The 23,397-nt window shown below is 32.1% G+C and overlaps 1 protein-coding gene across 2 annotated transcripts in view; it reads left to right on the forward strand.

The window, feature by feature from the left end:
• LOC106099903 (homeobox protein aristaless-like) overlaps positions 1 to 22,607 on the forward strand; it is a 60,614-nt gene extending 38,007 nt beyond the window's left edge. Inside the window, exons 1-5 of one of the 2 annotated variants that reach the window (XM_013278593.1) lie at positions 13,946 to 14,093; positions 16,277 to 16,550; positions 17,669 to 17,714; positions 21,718 to 21,911; positions 22,021 to 22,607. In XM_013278593.1, the coding sequence (XP_013134047.1) occupies positions 14,081 to 14,093; positions 16,277 to 16,550; positions 17,669 to 17,714; positions 21,718 to 21,911; positions 22,021 to 22,342 (849 nt within the window). In that variant the 5' untranslated portion in view covers positions 13,946 to 14,080 and the 3' untranslated portion in view covers positions 22,343 to 22,607. Of the gene's footprint in view, positions 1 to 13,945; positions 14,094 to 16,276; positions 16,551 to 17,668; positions 17,715 to 21,717; positions 21,912 to 22,020 lie in introns of those variants that run through there. The other variant, XM_013278592.1, reaches the window with a different exon arrangement.
• The last annotated feature ends 790 nt before the right edge of the window (positions 22,608 to 23,397 follow it).

Here is a 23,397-nt window from a genome sequence, read left to right on the forward strand (position 1 = left end):
GTTATGCCGTAACACACATAAAAAAAAAAAATAAAAAAAAAAAAATAAATAAATATACCGACGAATTGAATACCTCCTTCTTTTGGGAAGTCGGTCAAAAAAGACATCCTTTATCATAATCATACTAATATTATAAATGTGAAAGTTTAGATGGATGGATGGATGTTTGTTAGAGTTTGTAGCCTAAACGGCTGAACGGATTTCGATGAAATTTGGTATAGATGTAGAGGATAGTCTGGAAGAACACATAGGCTACTCACTTTTGTTTTTTTTTAATTCTACGCGGACGAAGTCGCGGGCGAAAGCTAGTAAAAATGTACAGGTAAAATTACGCGTGAATAATACAGTAATGGATTTAATGAGTTAGAAGTATTTACGTCTTAATTAAATCGAAATACAATTATAAATATACATATTATTACTATAATTTGCTGCATATTTCATTAATATGTCCGGTCAATTAAAAACTCGTATTTCTCGGAAACGTTTGAAATATGGCACAATAAAGGATATAGCGATGATTAAACGATTGATTTAATTATATACTATGTCCTTCATCGATTCAACTAATGTAAAAAACCTTACATATTGTAATGCACATTCATCTTATACATGTCACTGATATTATAAATGTGAAAGTTTAGATGGATGGATGTTTGTTAGAGTTTGTGCCTAAACTGATGAACGGATCTTGATTAAATTAGCAGATGTAGAGCATTGTCTAGAAACATTGGCTTCTTGCTTTTGTTTAATTTTAGTCGACGGAGTCGTGGGCGAAAGCTATTTCTTAATATAATAAAGGGTAAACACTATGTATGTTAGGTGGCAAAATGAATAGCATATTTTGATTTTTTTTTATAAATAGTGATTTACGATAGTCTTAAATATTTGAAAATCATTATCATGCGGGAACCAAACAAAAATTACATTTACATTTACTATATTCACATTTTTAACATTTACAGCATTTTCATTTGAACCTTTTTATTAATTGTTTAATTATAATTATTTATTTTTAATTTGATTTAATTTCCAAACATTAACTTGAATAAAATTGAAAATGTTATCAGCGACTCGCGACTTCGCTCGCGTGAATTTAAAAAAATAATAAAAAATATAGCCTATGTTGCTCACTGACAACGTAGCTCTTTAATGGTGAAAAAATTTTGAAATCGGCTCATAAGTTTTAAGTTAATTCAATACATACAAAAATACAAATATTTCCTCTTTTTAATATTAGTATAGATATTTTAGAAAGGCCAGTACATTAAATTTAGTCTACATTAATACAAAACAGTAACAAATGAAATTCAACATTTATCAAGACTCGTAATACTTCATATTAATTAACATAAATTCGTAACAATCAAACCTTGGAACCAGTTTTGACGCACGACAGTCGAAAACGAGAACCAGATATCATTTTTTACGACACAAGATACTTATACGAATTTAACATTAAGAACAATCAAATAAAAACATAACGTTCGAAACTGTAACCGTACGTTTTCATTGCAGATACACCCGTGCAAAAATATACAGTCGTCCTTCTCATTATATTTAAAATAACTGAGATACCAATATTGAAGTAACTATAACAATGCATTGATAAAAACAGTATTTTTATATGCATGTCGGCTTAAGCTAGCACGATATCAGAATTACTACTACTCAAGACCATGTATGGGCGATCATGGGTAAAGTAGGATTCAAGGAATAAACTCACAATACTCCTCAGTCAGGATATCATCGATCTACCAAACTCATATTGTTCAAACAATGTTTTCGCAACGATCCCTATTTTCAGAATGATCAAAGTTCTCATGACAGTCGCTTGGCGACGCTCGTGTTCTAATTATGACTTAAATTCAAATTGATTTCTTCTTCTGATTGCGACATGCATAAAATGACAGGAGGGGAGGATTGTGAATCTATAATTGTAAAATAGATTTCAAACAAGAGAGTATTAAGATTGGTACCACACCATTGACTTAACTATCGCAGTACTGATGTGCGATTGTCAATTGTTTCCCAGCCAATTCAACTGTTTAGTTGCATAACTGAAAATCGAATAGTGTGCACCTCCTTATAAGCTCATAGGAATCAAAGCGCGACTAAACAGTTTTGTTATAGTTTAGTCAAAGGTGTGCTTTCTAATGGAAACTGTTGATGTTAAAAATCTGCAAATTTTAAGATATGCGCTTCAAATGTTTTAAAAGACTTCAGATCGTTAATTCAACATGTAACATTTATCTTTGTTATTGCATATAGGTATATCTATACTAATATTAGAAAGAGGAAAAAATATGTTTGATTGTAATGAATTGGCTCAAAAACTACTGGTCCGATTTTAAAAATTCTTTCATCGTTAGAAAGGTAATGTATCTGTGAGTAACATAGGCTATATTTTTTCACTTCTTTATTATTTAAATTTCAGACGGATCGAGTCGCGGGCATAAGCTAGTATAAGATATGGTAGTATTCAATGGAATAGTAATAAAATTGCTTAAATTTGAATATTAAAATAATTTGCAAAAGAAAAACATAATGTTCCAATACAAAAAATTACCGTTTCTAATTAATTCAACATTACGAAAATTAGCTTTATGATAGTTACTGAAATAATTGAATTCAGTTAATAAAGCAAAAATATATCTAATTGCTCAAAATTGACTGAACTGAATGCAGTAAATTGTTGCAAACGAAACCATTCAAGACATTCAGTTAAATGCGGTTATCACGTAAACACTTCCGTTTCCTATTTCATCGATTCATTCAAACAATTTGATGCGTTAACTTCATTAATAACAAAAAAATCGACGTGTACATGAAATTTACGCGGATTTCTATCCTCGAATGTTTCCAAGTCACGATACGAGAATTATTTTAAATTTAACGTTAATTAAATCTTATCATCATGAGTTGTTTGAGACCGACATTTTGTCTAGATTTTTATTGTGTCCTTAACTACAACTACATCAAAATGAAAAGCATAGACTACTAGCATAGCTTTTTTTAAAAAAATTCAAAAATATAATATCAAGGAATTATAAGGAAAAAAGTTTTACAATTAAATTTATTTTAAAACATTACAGCACGTGTGTCTTTTTTCCTTATTTCAAGAGAAACTCTATATGTTCGGAGATCTGTGGGCATTGTTTGCCTCTATCTCTTATTAAAAACTCTATGGTCCACATAGTTTTTACCAAGGGAAGTACAGACGCGATCATAAGTACCTATATCCTGAAGCCCGTAGCAATTACGTAAACGGTTATTTAACTGATAAATAGCGGTGTGAACTTGAACGTCTAATGTGGTAGCTTCGCGAGGATGTAATTACGTGACGTCACGGGCGATATTTGCTCACATTTAACGCCCGCACGGGAAGCCGGTGTCTGCGTAATTGTTGCGTGATAGTACGAATTAGCGGTGACGGTTAACGCATAGTTTTTATGGCTATAACGCTTGCAAGTTAAAAAATGATGTCCTATTTTGTGAAACAAAGGGACAGATTAAATATGCATTAGACATTTTTTTACACAAAATTAGAGGAATGATCTTACTTATATGGATGTTTGTTAGAGTTTGGAGTCTAAATTGCTGAACAGATCTCGTTGAAATTTACAGATATAGAGTAGTCTGGAAGGACATAAAGGTTACTTAATTTTATTTTATATTATTCTACAAAGATGGTGTCGAAGGCGAAAACTAATTAATGAATTAGCTACAAAGAGATTGATGAAAGAATTTCTATTCTGCATTACTAACATATTGATGATTTCTAAGCAGGGATGAATCGCATATAACAAGAAGGACGTTAGTTATGAGTGTGGAGGTACACCGGTAGAGGTAGACTTAGAAAGAGATGGATGGATTGCATAAAGATGAAGAAGGGAGTAATGACTGAGATGACGTATGATAGAGTTATGTGGAGGAGAAAAACCTGTTGCGCCGACCTTGCGGGAGTAGAATAAGAAGGAAGATGATGAATAATTAATTTAAAAAAAGAACCTTTTTCACGTTTGTGTAATTAGGATTCCTTTGTCATTTCAAATATTGATCAATTGATGTTGGATAAATGTTGATCAAACTAAAAGTTCTAAAGTATGTTAATTTTAAAATTATTTAAAACAGCTTTTTATAGTTGTTTAAATTTTTTACTTTCTGTACCTATGTGACCGTGAGGCAGGCGGGCCTGCAGCTGCTGTTTCGACTGACATTTCCGCGCTACTACGTGCTAAATTATATACCTTGCCTTTAGAGACTAGACCGTACAGAACAGACGTCTGGAACAGTGTAATATGTAAATATCCCTGTCACATATGTCAAAATTACTTTGTCTTACAATGTTAATTCTAGTATACTCAAATCCATTAAGAGTTTTAAGTAAGAATCGATCAAATTACGATAAATAAATATGCAGTGTTAGTTTTATTATAGACTCAGTTATGAAATTACGTTTCTTTCGAGCCTTTTAGGTTAAGTTACATTAAAACTAAACAGAAAAGAATACAATTGTAAACAAGGTTAGATTAAAGATTTTTTCCTTAAAAGCATCGCATGTGCATACTCAAGTAATTTATTTTAATTAAAAATTTAATTTCCTTCAGCATGCATCGGAAATCCCACTCAACGAAAAACAACAAAAAACGAAATGGAAAAATTTTAATGAACCGAACAATATTCCCTATTTATTTAATGTTTATTAATTGAAATAATACTTAGTTTATTATTAAATATTATGAAATTGTCGACACTCGTAGTACATATATCATCTTTACCTAAAAGTTCACGGCCATTATCAACGCATAACATGTTAATTGCCACGCTAAAAAAATTATCAGGAAAGCCCTTTTAAGAAATAACACCTGGCAACTGGTTACTATTTCGCTGCCGATAAAAACCGTTACTCGAAACGAGATCGTTTTTCATGTCAATTGTAACAATTAGCCGGCCGCAGACATCCGTGAGAGTTCTTGTGTTGTCTGTTTGAAATTGCAAATGATACTGAAGTCATTAACGATTTATATAAAACAATATAATTATTTTAATTGTTTGATTGCACGTAAATGTACAGTCGCGGAGACCTGCGGTGTACCACTTTACGAAAAATTGCCTTGTATATTGCAAGGAGACAAACTCCGCCTCTACAAATAACTAATTAGATTGTAGTGATTGCAAACGAAGAGATAATAATAAAAAGAAACTAACTCTCCATTACTAACCGACTTATTTTGGTACAGAAACATTTATAAGGCGCGTTGTATTGATCATTGTTCCGCGTCTCGTTTCAAAATGTTCATGCGATTGTAGCTTTAAAGTTGGTATACCGCCAATTTCCCCAACTGTACATAAAAGTCTTTCGTGATCATGGGATATTACTATAGTGTAATCTATATCTATATCTATATCTATACTAATATAATAAAGCGTAAACACACATTACTTTGTGGGGTAGGATGTCAGCAATTACAGCATATTTTTGAATATTTTTTTCTTTAATAAAAAGCCCTACACTTACGTTACGCTTTAGGCTATATATTTTACGCTATTAAACTTGGGGTATAAATAAATTGGAAAAAACCTTAATGTGGGAAAGGGACCATAAATTACAAGCTTCCAACATTAAAGAAGCAAGGTTGCCATGGTTTGTTATCATGTCATTTTGACATTTGCAATTGATAATTTGACACATGTAAAGAATAAAATAAAATTTTCATAATTTTATGCGGATGAAGTCGCACGGAAACAGCTAGTAGCTAGATAAAAACATTAGTTATTAATACCGTTTTCATTAAGAAGTTTCGTTAACAATTGATTGAACTTTTTCACGCATTTTAAAATTACCCTTTGCTTTTTCAACAATCATTCGCGTTTACATAAAAAAGTCATTACGTATTGACATTCATTGAAATCGAATAACAATTTACAATAACCGTCAATAAAACCACTAAACACTGGAATGAAATCTTCATTACTGTCATCCAGCAAACAAAGGATGTCCTAAAACAAATAAAAACTACGAAATAATCACGAATTAGCTATGATTGCGCTTTAACTGCGTTCACAGAACTGTCGATTGAGGTTTACGTAATGCAAGTTTCACACGTAGGCAGAAAAATGAGGTAGAGTTGTGTAGAGTACAGTACTGCAGTGTCTAAAAGGTACTGTTTTAACAATACGTATCCGTTAAAACACCAGCAGTACTGCACTGTTCTTTCTACCCTCGTGTGAAACTACCACGACGATAATATCAACACAGCGTCTGCCGCGGACTATTATTAGGCAACGTTGGAATTATTATTTTTTTAATTCTCCGCACCGACAATCGTGCAATGGAATTAATTTCCATTAAAATACATTTCCAATACAATCGTGTACCAACAATGTAATATTGAATTAATTAAAAAAATAATAAAGAAACATTAATTTCTAGTTCAATCAAATGCATGTATACAATTAAATATGAAATAGATTGATGTTTTTTTAATATTATTATTATTATTTCTGCTGCTATATTCCTTTCTGGCAACCTTGTTGCCTTTAAAGTTACATATAATAATAGATTGATGTTTCCCGTTGGGCTGATGAACGAGATGAGTTAAAATTGCTTTCTATGTCTGCATTTTAAACTCCTAGCGAAGTAATAAATCATCTTTAGATGCGCACACCTTTGATTAACCAATCGCACACTGTTGTGCGATTGTCGATTGTTTCGCAGCCAACTGTTTAGTTGCAAAACAAAAAATCGAGTAACGTGCCCACTTCCAGATAAGCTCATAGTAATCAAAGCAAGACTAAACAGTTCTGCGATAGTTTAATTTTAGGTGTACGCACGCTCTAAAAATATTTGAACACTCGACTATTCAATAAACTTTAATAATTGGCAACGAGTGTACACTTTAAGCAAGAAAAAAGAACCAACAAGACAGAAAGTGCACAGTTAATTTCAAAGTCTCGTTACTGCGGGGTCAACCGTCGTTACTTGAACGTAACTACGTTACATTATCTGTGGTAAGTCAGTAATTACTTTGAGAAAGTCTTTCCCGCGTTTTTGTGCGCGTTGCCTAGGCGACGTTTTTATTGACGTTGATGTGAAACTTGTGTATTAACAAAAAATCAATTACATACTTTCTCCGACAACTGATGCACTTTATTATTTATAATTATATTATAATAGTTTAACAATTAGAAGAAGTATTCATAAAAAGAGCGACATCAGGACAGAAACTAAACTACTAAAGTCCACTCGGTTCATTTTTAACTGGACACTGTACTATCATCATCAGCTCACTATACGTCCCCACCGAGGGGCTCGGAGCCTACCCTAAAGTTAGGGTGACTAGGCCATAGTCAACCACGCTGGCCAAGTGCGGGTTGGTTGACTTCACACATATCTTTGAATTTCCTCGCTGATATGTGCAGGTTGCATCACGATGTTTTCCTTCACCGTAAGAACGTCGGGTAAATTATGTACATATGAAAATTCGAAAAATTGAAAATCACATTGGTACATGGCGGCGGGATTCGAACCCAAGACCTGTAGATTACAAGTCAAGTGCTTAAACCACTGAGCCACCGACGCTCTACACTGTACTATACACGTCAATTATACGAAATAAAAAGTTACCATTTTGCCCACAAATTATTACGACACTAACATTTAGTAAAAATATCAAATCGACAATTATTTAAGCGTTTATATGCATAAAGCAATTGTGCAGTTGAAATTAATTATTATATATTCTTCTTAGTTTCGAATGATTTTTTCTTCTGCAGTGTCAACAAGCGAGGCCGCTTAAAAAAGGCGTCATACACTTTTTACGTGCATCCATTGTTGGGCACGTATTAAATCAACAATTTAAATTGTATTTGACAATATAATTGGTCACCGGGAATTGAGTTCAGTCAGCTGTAAAGTTTAAATTAATACGTTTATTTTTTAAACCAGGTTAACATTTAAGGAAATGGTCAGTTGAAGTAAGAACGGTAAATGCATGATCGCAATTTTAAAATACTTAAATTGATACAGTCGTTGTCAAATATTTTGGTTTTGAACATCGTACGGGTCGTTGTGCAGAACACAATTTTGGATGTAGCGATGCGTAATGAGATGCATGGGGAGCGCATTGCGCCGCGCGCCATTTATGTCGAGCTACCAAGACATTTGAAACGACTTATGCTTTTACCTCATTAAATTATCTACTAATTACAATACAATTATTTAAATCTTCTAACAGAAACAAGTGAAAAAACATATTATTATACCGTAGTAATACTATAAATGTTAAAATTTAAATGGATGTTTGTAAGAGTTTACCGCCTAAACGGCTGAACGGATCTCGATGAAAATTGTCAGAGATGTAGAGGATAGTCTGGATCAAGACATAGGTTATTTGTTTTTGTTTTTTTTAATTCCACTCGGACGGAGTCGCAAAAGAAAGCAAGTATGAAAACAAAAATAACAAAGTTTTGCCTTCAGCTTCTTAGTGCAACATTTAACTATACAGAATATTTAAAATATGTAACAATTTTATGCTATTCAAATATTATAAAGATGTCTTAAAGCACATAAGTACCTTGTCATGCAGTTTTTTAAACAAAGTGCATTTGTTGTGCATGCCTTACAAAAAATTCAAACATTCTCGTCTAATACTATAATTAAGGCCATACTTGTTGGCCTACATTAATTAGAAAACCATTTATATCCAACGGAACTACGCAAAGAACTCAGCTGCAATTTCACCGACGGACCGGTGGAATCCAACTGAGGACGGCAAAAACACCGACCCATTAGCAGACAATTTGTCGAACAAATTACTTTTTATTTAAATGCACGTAGAATGATTTAAAATGTGTACATTTATTTTATGTACAGCCGCGAAAACCCACGGTGTTACACTTCTGGGAAAAAAGCCTTGTTCATTGCAATGAGACAAACTCTGCCGCTTCCGACAAATCACAAATTAGATTGCAGTGAGTGCAAACGAAGGTATAATAATTAAAAAAAAGCCGTATATCACTAACCGACACTTTTTCGTTGTATTGATTGTGTTGAGTCTCGTTTCAAAATGTACTAAAGATTGCTTTTAAGGTGGAGCACCGCCAGTTTTCCCGATAGTACATCCTGTATAAATAAATTAAATATGCTCTTCATAAACTAAACAGCGTCTGACTACTAGTGATACGAAATCATTCACCTTAAAAACAACTATGGAGTTGACAATCTATTACCTATCTCTTTCTATCTTGTGTACTTATCCTAAGGTATCGGTCTCTCCGACAAATTAAGACTTCAAGACGGAATTGCCAACATTCATGCGGTGGGTTTAGTCATCAAAGTTTCTTGAGTTACGTACCCCTGCATTTTTATATTACTCTTTGGACGTACTTTAGAAAACTATAGTTTTACTAGTACCAAATCCATAGAGTTGTTGCCTTTGTTTATCCCACAGTACTCTCACAGTACTCTGTATTGTCAATTGCAATACATTTTACTCAGTAGAAAGACAGCGTATTTTTGCAAAATAAACTGCCAACAAAAAGATAACGTTATTTGATTAGACCTAATTACATTTCTGATCGTAATTAACTTGCATGTATTCCCTTTGTTTTATTACTGTACCGTACCAATTTACATTTGCTAACGGAATGCTCGAATGCATTTGAATTTCATCTTTATTAGGTCACTATTAAAGTCGTGCGATTGTTTTCTTAATAGCAGAATACACAGTAGTGTCTTTGGTCAAGATAAGCTACTATGTTATTAAGGCATAATTTACGGTGTAAATTATAACGCTTTGTTAATTTTATACATGGTAATACAGACTGACGGCACATTTATATTCTCTTATTTTACTTCTATCTATTCTAATATAATAAAGCGTAAACACACTGTTTTGTGTCGTAAGATGTCAGCAATTATAGCATATTTTTGACTTAATCTTCTTTTAATAAAAAGCCCTACACTTACGTCGCGCTTTAGGCTATATATTTTCACGCTATTAAACTTCGGGGTAGGTAAATTGGATAAACCCTATTATGTGAAAGAGACAATAAACTACGAGCTGCCAACATTAAAGAAGGTTATTATGGTAACGATAGTTTTGATATTTGCAATTTCGAATTTGACAAATGTAAACAAAAACATAAAATTTTATTGTTTCTTGCGGATGAAGCCGCACGGGCATAGCTAGTGTTTTTCTAAAGATTAATGTTAGGCTATTTGCAATATGCGGGTTTTGTTTAATTCCTTTTACAAGTAGCTGAGGCTCTATGAGTGCAAATTAATTGTTAATAAATGTTATAATTTATGCCGCATTTTATATTACTTGATTACAATTATTTAATTGTTGTTTTTTAACGTTGGCAATTTGTTGATTTATTACTCATTATTATATTATTTATAACAAAAATTATGGATTACGTTACTTGTCAAACATAATACGAATGTAAATGTGATGGATGACATGTTTCTATACAGGTGTTTAAGCAATGAAAATTCACAGCTTTATTCTACATATTGGTGTTCCTTTCACGTGACATTGCTAAATTTAACAGGAAAAACCAACAAGAGGTCTTCGGGTTTTGCTAAAATAGCGAAGCGACCGCTGCCTATTGACATCCGTTTTGCAGATATTAATGTTATAGACTACCACTAAAATTTACTAATTCAGCCATCATAATGATGATTATGACGATGATCATTTTGCCCTTGTCCCAACAAGGGTCGCCACAGTATGTGCTCTATACATTTCTAGCAGCCGTCATATCTGAATCCACTCCTTTTTCACAAATCCATAAACAATATAAACGTTCAAAATGAATTATGAACTCTATACAATATATAAAATAATTGCATATTAAAACTAGATTGAAATTACTGGCAGGTGTGATGAAAAAAAAAACAAAATGATAGCGTTTGTATCATCGCCCGTATCACGTAGAACGCATAGAACTTAATTTTAATCTATGATAAATTACGCGTATCACTAAAGTACACCTGTATTTTTGCACACTTCATAAAATGAATTATGTCTTAATGGAATTTATCGATATCAGTTGCAACGACAGTTGTGTGGATTGCAGTAACAGCGGAGTAACAGGAAGGATTTATTTGATAATATATCTGCATATACTATAGCTCCAAGGTAAACTGTTTTAAGTCACAATTTTACTATTTATACTATGTTATATGTTTTTTTAATTATCTTGATTAATACTTCTGTGTGAATTTGAAAGTAACGTAAAAGAATTGATTGGGTTTGTCTTTTGTTTTGTCTGTCGTAATTAGTTTATTGATGTTTCAAGATTGGTCATGAAAAATTTGCGTTCCAAACCTACGATAGTTTACGTAGGATATTGATTGATTTGATCTGATATGTTGAATGTCTATGTAATCCCAGATGTTAGCCCACTGTGCCCCGCTCGTGACAATTTTCGTGACAGCAGCCTTAGTGACAAAGACGTGATACTTGAATATCAAACGGCACAAAACCTTTGATATGATTTGTGGAACATTTATTGAAACAACGTAAAAAGTAGGTTCCCCAGTGATTATAATGTCACGACCTGGCGCAATTTAATAATTACAGTCAATCAATGATTACGCTCATCTGGCAGTCATATTGTCAGTACTATTGGTTAAACTCACCTCATTCTCACTTACTATTATAAAGTCAAAATTAATTCGAGATCAAATGTTAGGACCAAATAATGACACATAATTATTTGACAAAATATTGTTGAACTAAAATGTTACTTTAATAATTATATGTATATAGACTGAATAATATTTTTTTCAATCTGAAATAATAACTCTTAACATTATACCGTAAAGTAAATTAAAGTTGTTTTTTTTAGCAAAATTTAATTATACAATCGTATTCATAATCGTCTTCTAAACGTATTTAAAAACATAATATCATAGAAGTGTATGAAATATTAAACGTGTGAATTAGATTACAATGGTAATATCAGAATGTTACCACAAATGGAATAATCCGTAATTACTCGCATCAAAGAAATAATTTTCGATGCACACATTAAATATAGTGATTAATCTTCAATTCAATAGGGCTTAATTTCGAATACAATCATATCTCAAATTATTATCTAGAAGCAATTATAAAATTTACTGTAAATGTACCTTATCTACGAGTATATCTATCTTCTACACAAGTAATAAAATATTTGTGTCTGTTTGTTCAAAAGAAAAATTCCAAATATTAGGAATATGATGTATGTGTTGCTGATAGTGAAAATCGCATTTAAAAAAAATTTGTCAGTCTGTCTGCAAGCTGCATTTGTTCAGGGTAACCTCCGAAACGGCTGGGCTGATTTCGTCCCGACCTTCACTAAAGGGTAGCTGACAGACGAGCATATTAAAGGCAACTTTTGTATCTTAATATTGCGTTAACGATGTCGCAGGCAACAGTTAGTTTATTTAAAAACAGAGGTAAAACTATAGTTTAATGGTCTGTTGATTTCAGAACTTATAGAATCTAAAACTAAATGTTATTAAAAAAAAGAAAATTAAAAAAAAAATTATCCTTTAAAATATGATAAAAGTGTACATAAAAATTTTTTACAGTACAACTGATTGTTTTCTAATATCGAGAAAGTAATGTGGAACTAAACTGTGTTGCCTCGAACAAGGAAAAACTAAGTCCAAATTATCAATCTTTTTTAAAAAAAAAACAAATGGACTAAACGATTTTTTCCTCCTGACTCATCAGTACACAGTAAACCTTGTCGTGACTAATTCAATTTGCACAAATGATTTATTCAATAAGTGAAGTTGATTTTATCATTCGCAACCGATCTGTTTATACGCGTGAAGCGAACATTTCTACTTCCATATTTGGTAAAGGATCACCAGAATTATAAGCGATGCAAAAACTTACGCTGCCGTCTGCATTGTTATCTTACATGATTATGTAAACCATTTGTAATGGATACGTTCAGAATTTTAAATAGCATTCCTATTAGAAGATGCGTTCAAAAACTTAATTAATTACAATTGTCTATTCTAACCTCAAACTTTAGTTTAATTTGTATTTAAATTTGCGATATAAAAATGTTTATTTTCTGCTTATTATCAACAAAAGTTATAGTCATGCTGACTATTTAACAATAATTAAATTTATTCATACTTATATAACAACTAAAAATATATTAAGACTGGACTAATCATCTCAAGAACGTTTGCTTTGCATTTTGTTTTCGTTGCAATCAATAATGACCGCTGAGATAGACTTTTGCGAAGTCTTTTAATGTAGTTTCAGACTCCACTGCTACTGGATTACCTTCAGTTACTTTTTTCTGAGATATTTGTGTGTTATCAATAGTTTATAACTATCATTGAAGATTTTATTAGCCCTTTGCGTACATTAATGCAATACTTGTGTATTGTGATTTAATCGGTAGCATTTTATGGTTGTTTCTTATTGGTTGGATTATTTATGCTACTCTGTTTTATGAAGACGAACCAGCTAAAGGAAATAAATACTAGTCTTGAGTTTGTTTTATTTTTTATAAGTAATATTAAGTATCGAATATTTTAATTTGCCTATACCCACCATTAGATCAAATGTTAAGTTCAGTGTGCTCTTTTTTTTAACTTTTTTTGCTTTTAAACCTCTTACAATTAATTATTAAATTGGTTTTATAAATTAACATGTGTTTTATAGTTTGAAAATCTATTGCATAATGAATGCAGTTCTGCTATCGCATTCTGTAACAATAAAATCAAAAAACCTTTTCCTTGATCATAATTAGTGTAAATTTGTTAAACAATAAATCGATTTTTTTCTTGTAATTAATGTGTAATTTCGATAAGATCGTGGCTTGCGCATGGAACTTTGTTACGATAAGATCGATTTGCAGAGGAAGTTGTACTATCTGAGTCTTATCGTGACTCAATGGCGGTAATTAGACGGTCCAGTGCGAATGTGAGTGTACAAGTGTAAGTACCAAGTGTGCGAGTGTGGAAGTGTGATGTTCGCGCGAACTGTCATTCATAAGTGGAAGTCGGTTCGAGTGAGATCGTGTTGCGATAGTCGCTTGTTCCGTTGATAGTATGGGCCTAAGCTGTAAGTTTATTGTGAATCCAGTAATTTTTATGGCTTATTGTGATGTTGGTTGGAGTCTAAACATGCTTGATTTCGATCTGTAATACTTTATTAGATTATTATTCTATCTTGGATTATCATAAGTTTAGTTATGTACCTACTCTATGTTTAACTCTACGTAGTTTTATAATTGTGTCCTTAATAAATAAGAAAAAATGTTTAACACACAAAAATTATTTGTACTTCTATAAGTGGTGCTGGCAAAAATTAAAAATAACTAACAATTAAAATTACTTAAAATAAAGTTTATGTACTTTGTACCATTAGAAAACAAAAATTTTAACACACGTATAAATTATATTTTTATAAAAGGTTACTTAAATGCATGTAATAAATAAGATAATGAAAGTAAAAGCTATAATTCCCTTGAGCAGTAATTTGTTAAGTTAATTATGTGTGTTTCGTATCACATGCGATCTCAACACTTACGCTGCCCCTGCGCAGACGCTAGGACTGGTTTTATTTTGCAAAATATTACTTGTAATTCGATAGAAATCATTTTGCAAATATAAAATTCACATTTAACAAGAAAAGTGTTATTCGTTAAGGTGTATTTTAATTACATTTTTTTTATTATTTGTAATGTAATCATTTTGACAACCCTAACTAATCTATAGAATGATTTGTCAAATTGCATCCGTTCAATTTAATCGCAGCTATAGGCAAATACACTATCGCGTTCTTTACAAAAATTTTAGGTTAGACTTACAAAAAGATTAAAAATAAACCATCCCATTCAATCAAATCAATTTCTACACCTAAAAGAAATTACATCGACCTACTTTTACTAAGCAGAGTTAAGTCGTGTGAACAATCACAATAACTGATTCAATACGCGAACGACTTGTACTATAGCTAAGTTGAACAAGAAGTCAGTAGCGCCAATTACCAATACCATTATCAGAACACAATTAAGTTGAAGCAGTTCACTAATTAAGCGGCAAACGTTTATCATTTAATAAGGTCAGAATTAACATACTTGTTAATAGATTTGAATGAGATTAACACCTCGGAAGGCCACAAGGAACAATGAATTATTGTAATCCGCCCTATTATAGTATAGAAAATTATATCATTGCGAATCTTTTTAATTAACAGACATGATAGTCGCCTGCGCTTACAATAACTTAGACGACACGACAGACCGCCAGGTACCATCATCACCATGACGATGGTTGGCATTTCACAACACTGCAGTATTCACAGAACTTTCTGCCTCGCACAGCCGCGTTGTGGAACGGTTCCTTGGCGGTATTTCATAAACCAATATAATTTAGGGTCCTTCAAGAAGCCAGCCTACAATTTCCTCAAAGGCCGGCAACGCATCTATAGTTTCTGTGGTGTTCCCACCGTTCATTTGGCCCATTTTATAATAAAAAAGATGTTGCCTGATAAAAAAAAATGTAAATAGTTTTTAACCATATCAGTACATAGTATTTTATAATTTGTACGCAGATGCGAATACGGTGTGCGGCTAAATAGCAATTGATCAGCTAATTATACCCAGCTATTATTAATAATTAACGTTACAAGCACTACGCAGACAGGAACGCGATAATTTACTTCTTACGACCCTTAATAATAAGTTACACATTCCATTACGCAATTACATGCACAAAGAAATAACTAAATACGCATCACTTGATAGTTATTGCCTACCGTTCATCCATAATCATAATCGGAAGAATACAAGAACTAGCAAACCTTGTGGAAAAAGCTAGATGAAAATCACAAAGGTATCTACACCAATATATGTATATAGTAACAGTAATTTAGCTAAAAGCAGAAAGGGGAAAATATCCTCTTTCTGTACGTAATCGACAGAAGAGGGATCTGTCGATCAAAGGCATGTGTCTATGAGCAGTCGTTTCTGTATTTTAAGCGAATTTTAGTGGGCGCGTTTCCCATCTTATCTTCCTAATATGAATGGGAAAGTTGAGATGGATAAATTGATGTTAGAGTTTATAGCCTAAACTGCTGAACAGATCTCTATGAAATTTGGCATAAATGTAGATGATAGACTAAAAGAACACATACTATTTTCTTTAGCTAGTATTATTTACAAATTAATTCCTATTGATTGCTAAGCTATATTAAATACGACAATCTTCATCACCAGTTTTAACGAACAATTTTCTTTCCAGATTACTATCCTCAAGAAGCATATCAGAAGTACAACGTAATGGGAGTGTCCGAGGTACATAAAGACGACTCTCCACGAACTACTCCAGAGTTATCCCGTGCTGATCAATCTCCAGCATCAGAGCGTCCACCTCCAGGATCAGCTGACAGCGATGATGCTTACGAGTTTACCCCGAAGAGGAAGCAAAGGAGATATAGAACGACCTTCACTAGTTTCCAACTTGAGGAACTAGAGAAAGCTTTCTCAAGGACGCATTACCCTGATGTATTTACAAGGTTAGTACTAAAAACCTTTGGTTTTTATATGGACACTAGCTATCGCCCGCGACTTCGTTCCCGTGGAATTAAAAAAAAACAAAAGTAAGTAGCCTATGTGTTCTTCCAGACTATCCTCTACAACTATGCCAAATTTCATCGAGATCCGTTCAAAGTGACAATTTTTTTTGGTCTGTCTGTCTGTCTGTCTGTCTGTCTGTCCCCATGCTGCGTTTGTTCCGTGTTCGAAATGGCTAGGCCGATTTCGACAGGACTTTCACTGCAGGGTAGCTGACATATTTTTTATCTTAATATTGCATGGATGAAGTCGCGGGAAACAGCTAGTATAATGAATAACATGTATAAAGCTAGAGTCGTATATCACGAACGGATGGAAAGATAATGTCTTTATCTGCATCGGTATTGATAAACGACATTATATCATATGTATACGATAATATCGACAATTCATTAACAAATAGCATTAAATTACATTAATAAATACTTGAAAAACGTAAGCACAACTTATCTAAATCTCATTAACAATCATTTAATAACATTTTACGCTATCGATATATGAATGAAATAATAAATTATAAATTATTGAAATATATCACGTATCAGTGATTATTAAAATAGCTTGATATAAATTTTATTTTTAGCAAATATAATCTTTATAATGACAACGTCCGTCTTAAGATAAATTCATTATTTACATTCCTAGAGCCTCGGTAGCTTATATCAAGCACTTGACTTACAAATCCTGGTCCTGGCTTTGAATTCCTCCGGTTACCAAATAAATAGTTGAGAAATGACAAAAAAGGCATTTGACATTGGATACCAATTACCGTACCATGCCAATATTGATGTTGGCAGCTTGAAGTTTATGGTCTCTTTCCCACATGAAGGTTTTTTCCAATTTATTTACACCTTAACGGTAACGGTATTAAACCGTAAAAGTATATAGCCTAAAGCGTGTCATAAGTGTAGGACTTTTTATTAACGAAATAATTATTTAATAATATGCTGTAATTGCCGACATCTTAGGTAACAAAGAAGTGTGTGTTTATGCTTTATTATAATAGTACAGATAGAGTATAGATTGATTTTACCTCTTGGCTTTTTCTTCCTTGTTTCAGAGAGGAACTTGCAATGAAGATTGGACTAACAGAAGCAAGAATACAGGTAAATATTCATTTGATTATATTCATTATCATACGAACTGCTATAATTATTAGCAATTTTCTGCTATTAAATACACGCGAAGTGTTAACATTTCTTAGATCAAGAATGCTGAACACCAATTTAATGTAAAAGTCAGAACAATTGAAGATAAAAACTATATTATATTTGACCTTTGGTATAACCCTTTATATGTTTTTTTCTTAATCGACATAATATTTTAAAACATACAATACAAAATAATATATGTTAAGTAACTTTTGTTACAAAAGTAATGGAAAACTCTATGGAAATTATCATCAGTATTAAAACTCCAGCAATATCGATACGTTTATTAAAAAAAAAAACATTCTGATTAATGTTTTCAATGCATTAATGTAATAAAGCAACACGTTTGTTCAACGGTAACATCTGCATTACCATAAAATTGTAGATTAAATAACTGTTATTTGTAATGAAATTAATAATTCAAACATTACACAGAGTATACCATAGACAATATCGAGTTTTTTTGTTGATTACTTCTATTTGTTTTGTGTAAATACGAGTATATTTCTAAACGACAAATTAATTCACAACCTTAACTTATATATCAAAGCTCCTTCGCCTATTTCATATTCATCTAAGCATACGTATTGGTCATTTGGGGTCTTACCACCGCATAAGTACAATCACGGATATTCGCAGTGTTACAGAAAGTTAAAAGGACTTTGGTCGTGTACTCACCAACCATTCTTAATAGACACAAAAACCGTGTACAAAACGTTCAAAGGACTATAGAATTTAAAGTGGAACACTGAAAGATTCCTGGATTGTACATCAGCTATCTGGTCAGTCCGAAATACAACCTATTTGGCTAAATGAATACAGCCAAAGAGGTTGAGTACTGGCCACCGAAACATTGAATAAAAAATATATAGAAACAATATAGATAGTAGGACGCTTACAAGATGTAGTCGCGATATAGTTTTGCGTTAGTAAAAGTGTAAATTTATTCAAAACATTTTGAATAAAGTTTATTTTAATTGGAAGAATTTTTGTTTTATATTTTTGGCTGCCGCGCTGTCAATAACAAGTTAAACACTATCTATTCATAAACTATGTAGAATTATTTAAAAAAAAATATAATCAATAGACAATGTATTTTAAAAATGGAATTTAAAATCCGTCAACCTAAAAAGGTTGTAAAACAAACTTTAATTAAGAGAAAAATCAGTTGAATATTCAAATTGATCAGAATTGCCAATTATAAAATAACTATCGAATATAATGAATCAATTTGAATTATCATTTTAATTGATGCCGCAATCGTAAATAACATTTTAATAACAACGTCAACGTTTTTCGTTTTTATAAAACGAGGTCGTTCGGTATTTTCTTTGTATACTAGTTATACTGATTGGATGACATTAAAATGAACACTTAGGGATATTTTAGTTATTTTTGCTGTTAATATAATAAATTAATATTGAATCGAACTAATTTATCTATATTAATATTATAAAGAGGAAAGATTTGCAGTTTTGTATTGAAATAACTCAAAAACTATTGGGCCGATTTATAAAATTCTTTCACCTTTAAAAAGCTACGTTATTAGTGACATATGCTACATGTTTTTTTTAAATTCCAATGAAGTCGTGACCAACAGCTAGGTTAACACTAGAGTCGTCTGTGACGCTAGCAAAAATTAAAAAAGTAGTCTACAATGTGCCCTTATGATTGAGCTATTTTTCCATCGAAATTGGCCAGAAACAAATTTGACTTTGTAAAATTTTTTAAATAGACTTGTCGCGATGAGCTACACAAATAGTAGAAAATTGAGAATATTTTCGTATACTATAACTAGTTAAATTCGTTTTAATTAAACGTTTAAATAAGTTAGAAACGTCGATGCAAATAAGTCGGCATTCTGTTGCAAATTACGTTATAACATAAGAAAGGATATCGGCCATGTATGGACGGAACGCAGTGTCTCTTGCCCTTATGTGGGTAGTCAGAAAAACGTTACGTCTATATTAAGGTCGAATTGAGAATGTGAAAATAATCATAAAACGACTTTTATACCGCTATCAATTAAAATACCTCGTATATCTTACTATCAGCTGGTATATCTTAAATACACGGTTAATATTTAAATTCATTTGTAGAGGAGACTTTTATACAACTACCTGACCTTTCCAGTTAGGAATAGTTCTAGTTTATAAATTTGTATTCAACACCTCTTTTACAAATTAAACTCACTACGGATTGTTTAAACATTAGGTTAAGTAACTACTTTTAACTAGACTTAATTATCTATTAAGCTTGGGAGTATAGTACAACTTTTCAAATTGGAACAGTGTGCAATCTGCCTTATTTATACAATTACAATAACTACAAGTGACCTTTGAAATTGTTTAGATACTATTAAATACGAAAAGATTAGATTTAACCAGCTCATGTAATTTAGATGACAAAATATGTTTGGATATATCGGACTATGATTACTTAAACATACTAAAATATTTCACACTTTTAGTATTCAAACGAAATTATCAACGCTTTTCTATCTTTGTAACAATTTTTCGAAATAACTTTAGCCAACTTTACCTTATTCTTATGAAAATTAAAAAATGTAACATATTGAGGTTGAATATTAAACATATTTTATAGGTTTACTAGCTATTGCTTGCGACTTCGTCCGCGTGAAATTAGAAAACCACAAAAAATATAACCTATATTGCTTACAGATAAATTACCTTTCTAGCGGTGAAGGAATTTTATTTCGATACATACAACAAGCATTACCTTTCGGAAAAAAAAAATTATCAATATCGGTCCACTAGCGGCGGAGTTATGCCGTAACACACATAAAAAAAACATACAGACGAATTGAGTACCTCCTTCTTTTGGGAAGTCGGTCAAAAAAATACAAGTCTTTCCTCTTTACAATATCAGTATAGATATAGATTTAATATAACAACACAATATGTACTAATATATGATCATACATATAAAAACCGCGTAATAAAATTTAAACCGCGGTATTTTAAGACCGAGAGATGGTCATTAACTTAATGCACTATTCTGTTAACCTGGCACCTGGGCCGCGGCGTCTTTTTCTGCCCACTGTACGTATACAACGTGTTTGCCTCCAATTACAACATTTATAAATTCAAGAGCCCAGTATGAAGTTATATTTATAAAATCGCCATCGTAAAACATCATATAAATACAAACAAAAATTAACTTTATTACTAAGTTATAAGTTTGAATTTCCATTGTGAATAAACTTTAATAGCACTTTTTGGTCGCATCCATTTTAACAAACCGCATCAACATTTACAGAGAAATGTTGCCTTAATTTTTTACCATCAAACATTTATCATAAGTGAATTAATTTGAATTAACATAAAAATAACAGTTAACATAATGATTGTTTGGTATCGAATGTGTTTTTTGTTTCCCTTATATGGCTTTTGAGAAATCAATCAAATTCACTTATGAATATTATTCGTTCTCAATTACATTTTGATTCTCATGAATAATTAAAAACGAATCTTTAAAAACATATTTTAATGAATGAATTGATGATAAAACAATATTGAAAAATCTATACCTATTTTAAAAACTCACGTGACAATTACAAATGTAATTAACAATCGTTTATCAATTAATTAATAAGCTTATGTCTGATGACGATAACTGGATAAAGTTTAACATTGAGGTAAAAAGGATCCTGTTGATTGTATCGCGTTTATTTAATGACTAGCTTTCGCCTGCGACTTCGTCTGTGCTGAATTAACAAAAAACAAAAGTAAATAGCCTATGTGTTCTTCCAGACCATACACTACATCTATGCCAAATGTCATCGAGATCCGTTCAGCAGTAAAGAGACTAATTTATAAAAAGAAACAAATAAAACAGAAAAGAAAGCTTAACCTAAAATAAACATTACAAAGGTCCATTCTTTTGATAATTATATTTTAACGACGTTATAAATAATAATGTATTCATTTATTTTCAGGTTTGGTTCCAAAACCGTCGCGCGAAATGGCGGAAGCAGGAAAAAGTGGGTCCTCAAGCGCACCCTTACAACCCGTACTTAGGGGCAGCCGGGGCACCCCCGCCCTCCGTCGTAGCCTCAATGCCCAACCCCTTCTCACAACTCGGCTTCGGATTCCGGAAACCATTTGATACGAATGCACTGGCTTCATTTAGGTATTTATCAAAAACTTTTGTATTATTTTTAATAATAGAAGCCATTTCAAATTATTCACATTTTTTTAAATCGATCTATTTTATTTAACTGAAATTATTTTTATTATAGATACGGAGGAGGGCCAGTACTAAGTCCGCAGTACCTCGGTGCACCCTTGCCGAGACCGCCGCTATTCAGTGCCCCTATCTACACCACCAGTCCACCCTTCCATTCCCTCCTCGCCGGGCTAGCACCCCCTCCGCGACAATCCCCCGACCCTCCTCCCGTCTCTCCACCAATCTCCCCCGGAAGTGAGTCCCCACCCGCGCAGACTGGTCCAGAAGTAGAAAGAAGGAGTTCCAGTATCGCCGCGTTAAGAATGGCGGCGAGAGAACATGAGTTACGATTAGAAATGCTGCGACAGAGACATCATACAGACTTGATTAGTTGAGCTTTTTACCATTTTTGTTTACCGTAATTTCATGACACTTTTACACTATAGCTATCTCTCTTCTTTTCATACGGAATGAGGGATGGCAATATTGTCGTAATAAGGATTACGACAAAGTTTTATTCATACTTATTAACTATTGGATGTATTCCAACCAACGAACACATATGATTCCATCAATTTAATTTTTAATGAGCGTACTGTGAAAAAGTATTAAGAGTTTAAATTATAATTTTAATAAAAATATGTTACTTTAGAAATAAATAAATTATGTATAAGTTAGCGTCTTGTAAAATATTTTTTTGTGAAAGGAACTAAATGATTTAAATGCAATGAAATAATTAAATGGGTCGTTTCCTATTTTTGTATAAAAAATCTTTGAAATTGCTTGAAAATGATTGTGTTATCACGGATCCGTCCAGTTTATAGGCCTTATTGTTATTTATTATAGTTATAAGATATTAAATAGTGTAAGTATTATTAAAGGAGATACGAAGATTTTTCATTATAGCAATAAAATGTATTGTCGTGCCTGGCATAAAATGTAACTGTTCTTTAATATTTTTCTTTATTTAGCATGACGGATATTTCTTTTATAAAATTAACTCCTTTTACAGAAAGAGGTTTAATTCAATTGAGATTATTGTAGAAAAAAATTCGCCAAAGAAATAAAAATTTCAATTCAAGAATTTTTATTGATATACGATTTATATAAAACACACAATTTGTTTTCAACATTTAATTAAAAATGTGCCGCATCAAATAAAGAATAATGGAAATTATAGAGTTTGTTACTTTCATTACTATTCCTTTTTCTCTTATGTAGAAAAAAAATAACCATAAGTATTTTAGATGACTTCAAATTAAACCCCAGGCAGAATTTACTAATAAAAAACCAACCGAAAACTCCTTTAAATATCACAAACAGTGAGCGAGCAATTACCTCAAGAAAGTAACTGGCTTCGAATCCTTTCAACGGAATCTTGCATTCATTAATCACAAGATGATTGCACGTCGGGGAGAAAAATGCGGCAGCCGTCCATCAAGAAAGAAAC

This window comes from Papilio polytes, unplaced genomic scaffold (genome assembly GCF_000836215.1).
Source record: "Papilio polytes unplaced genomic scaffold, Ppol_1.0 DF824102.1, whole genome shotgun sequence".
Classification (NCBI taxonomy): Eukaryota; Metazoa; Arthropoda; class Insecta; order Lepidoptera; family Papilionidae; genus Papilio; species Papilio polytes.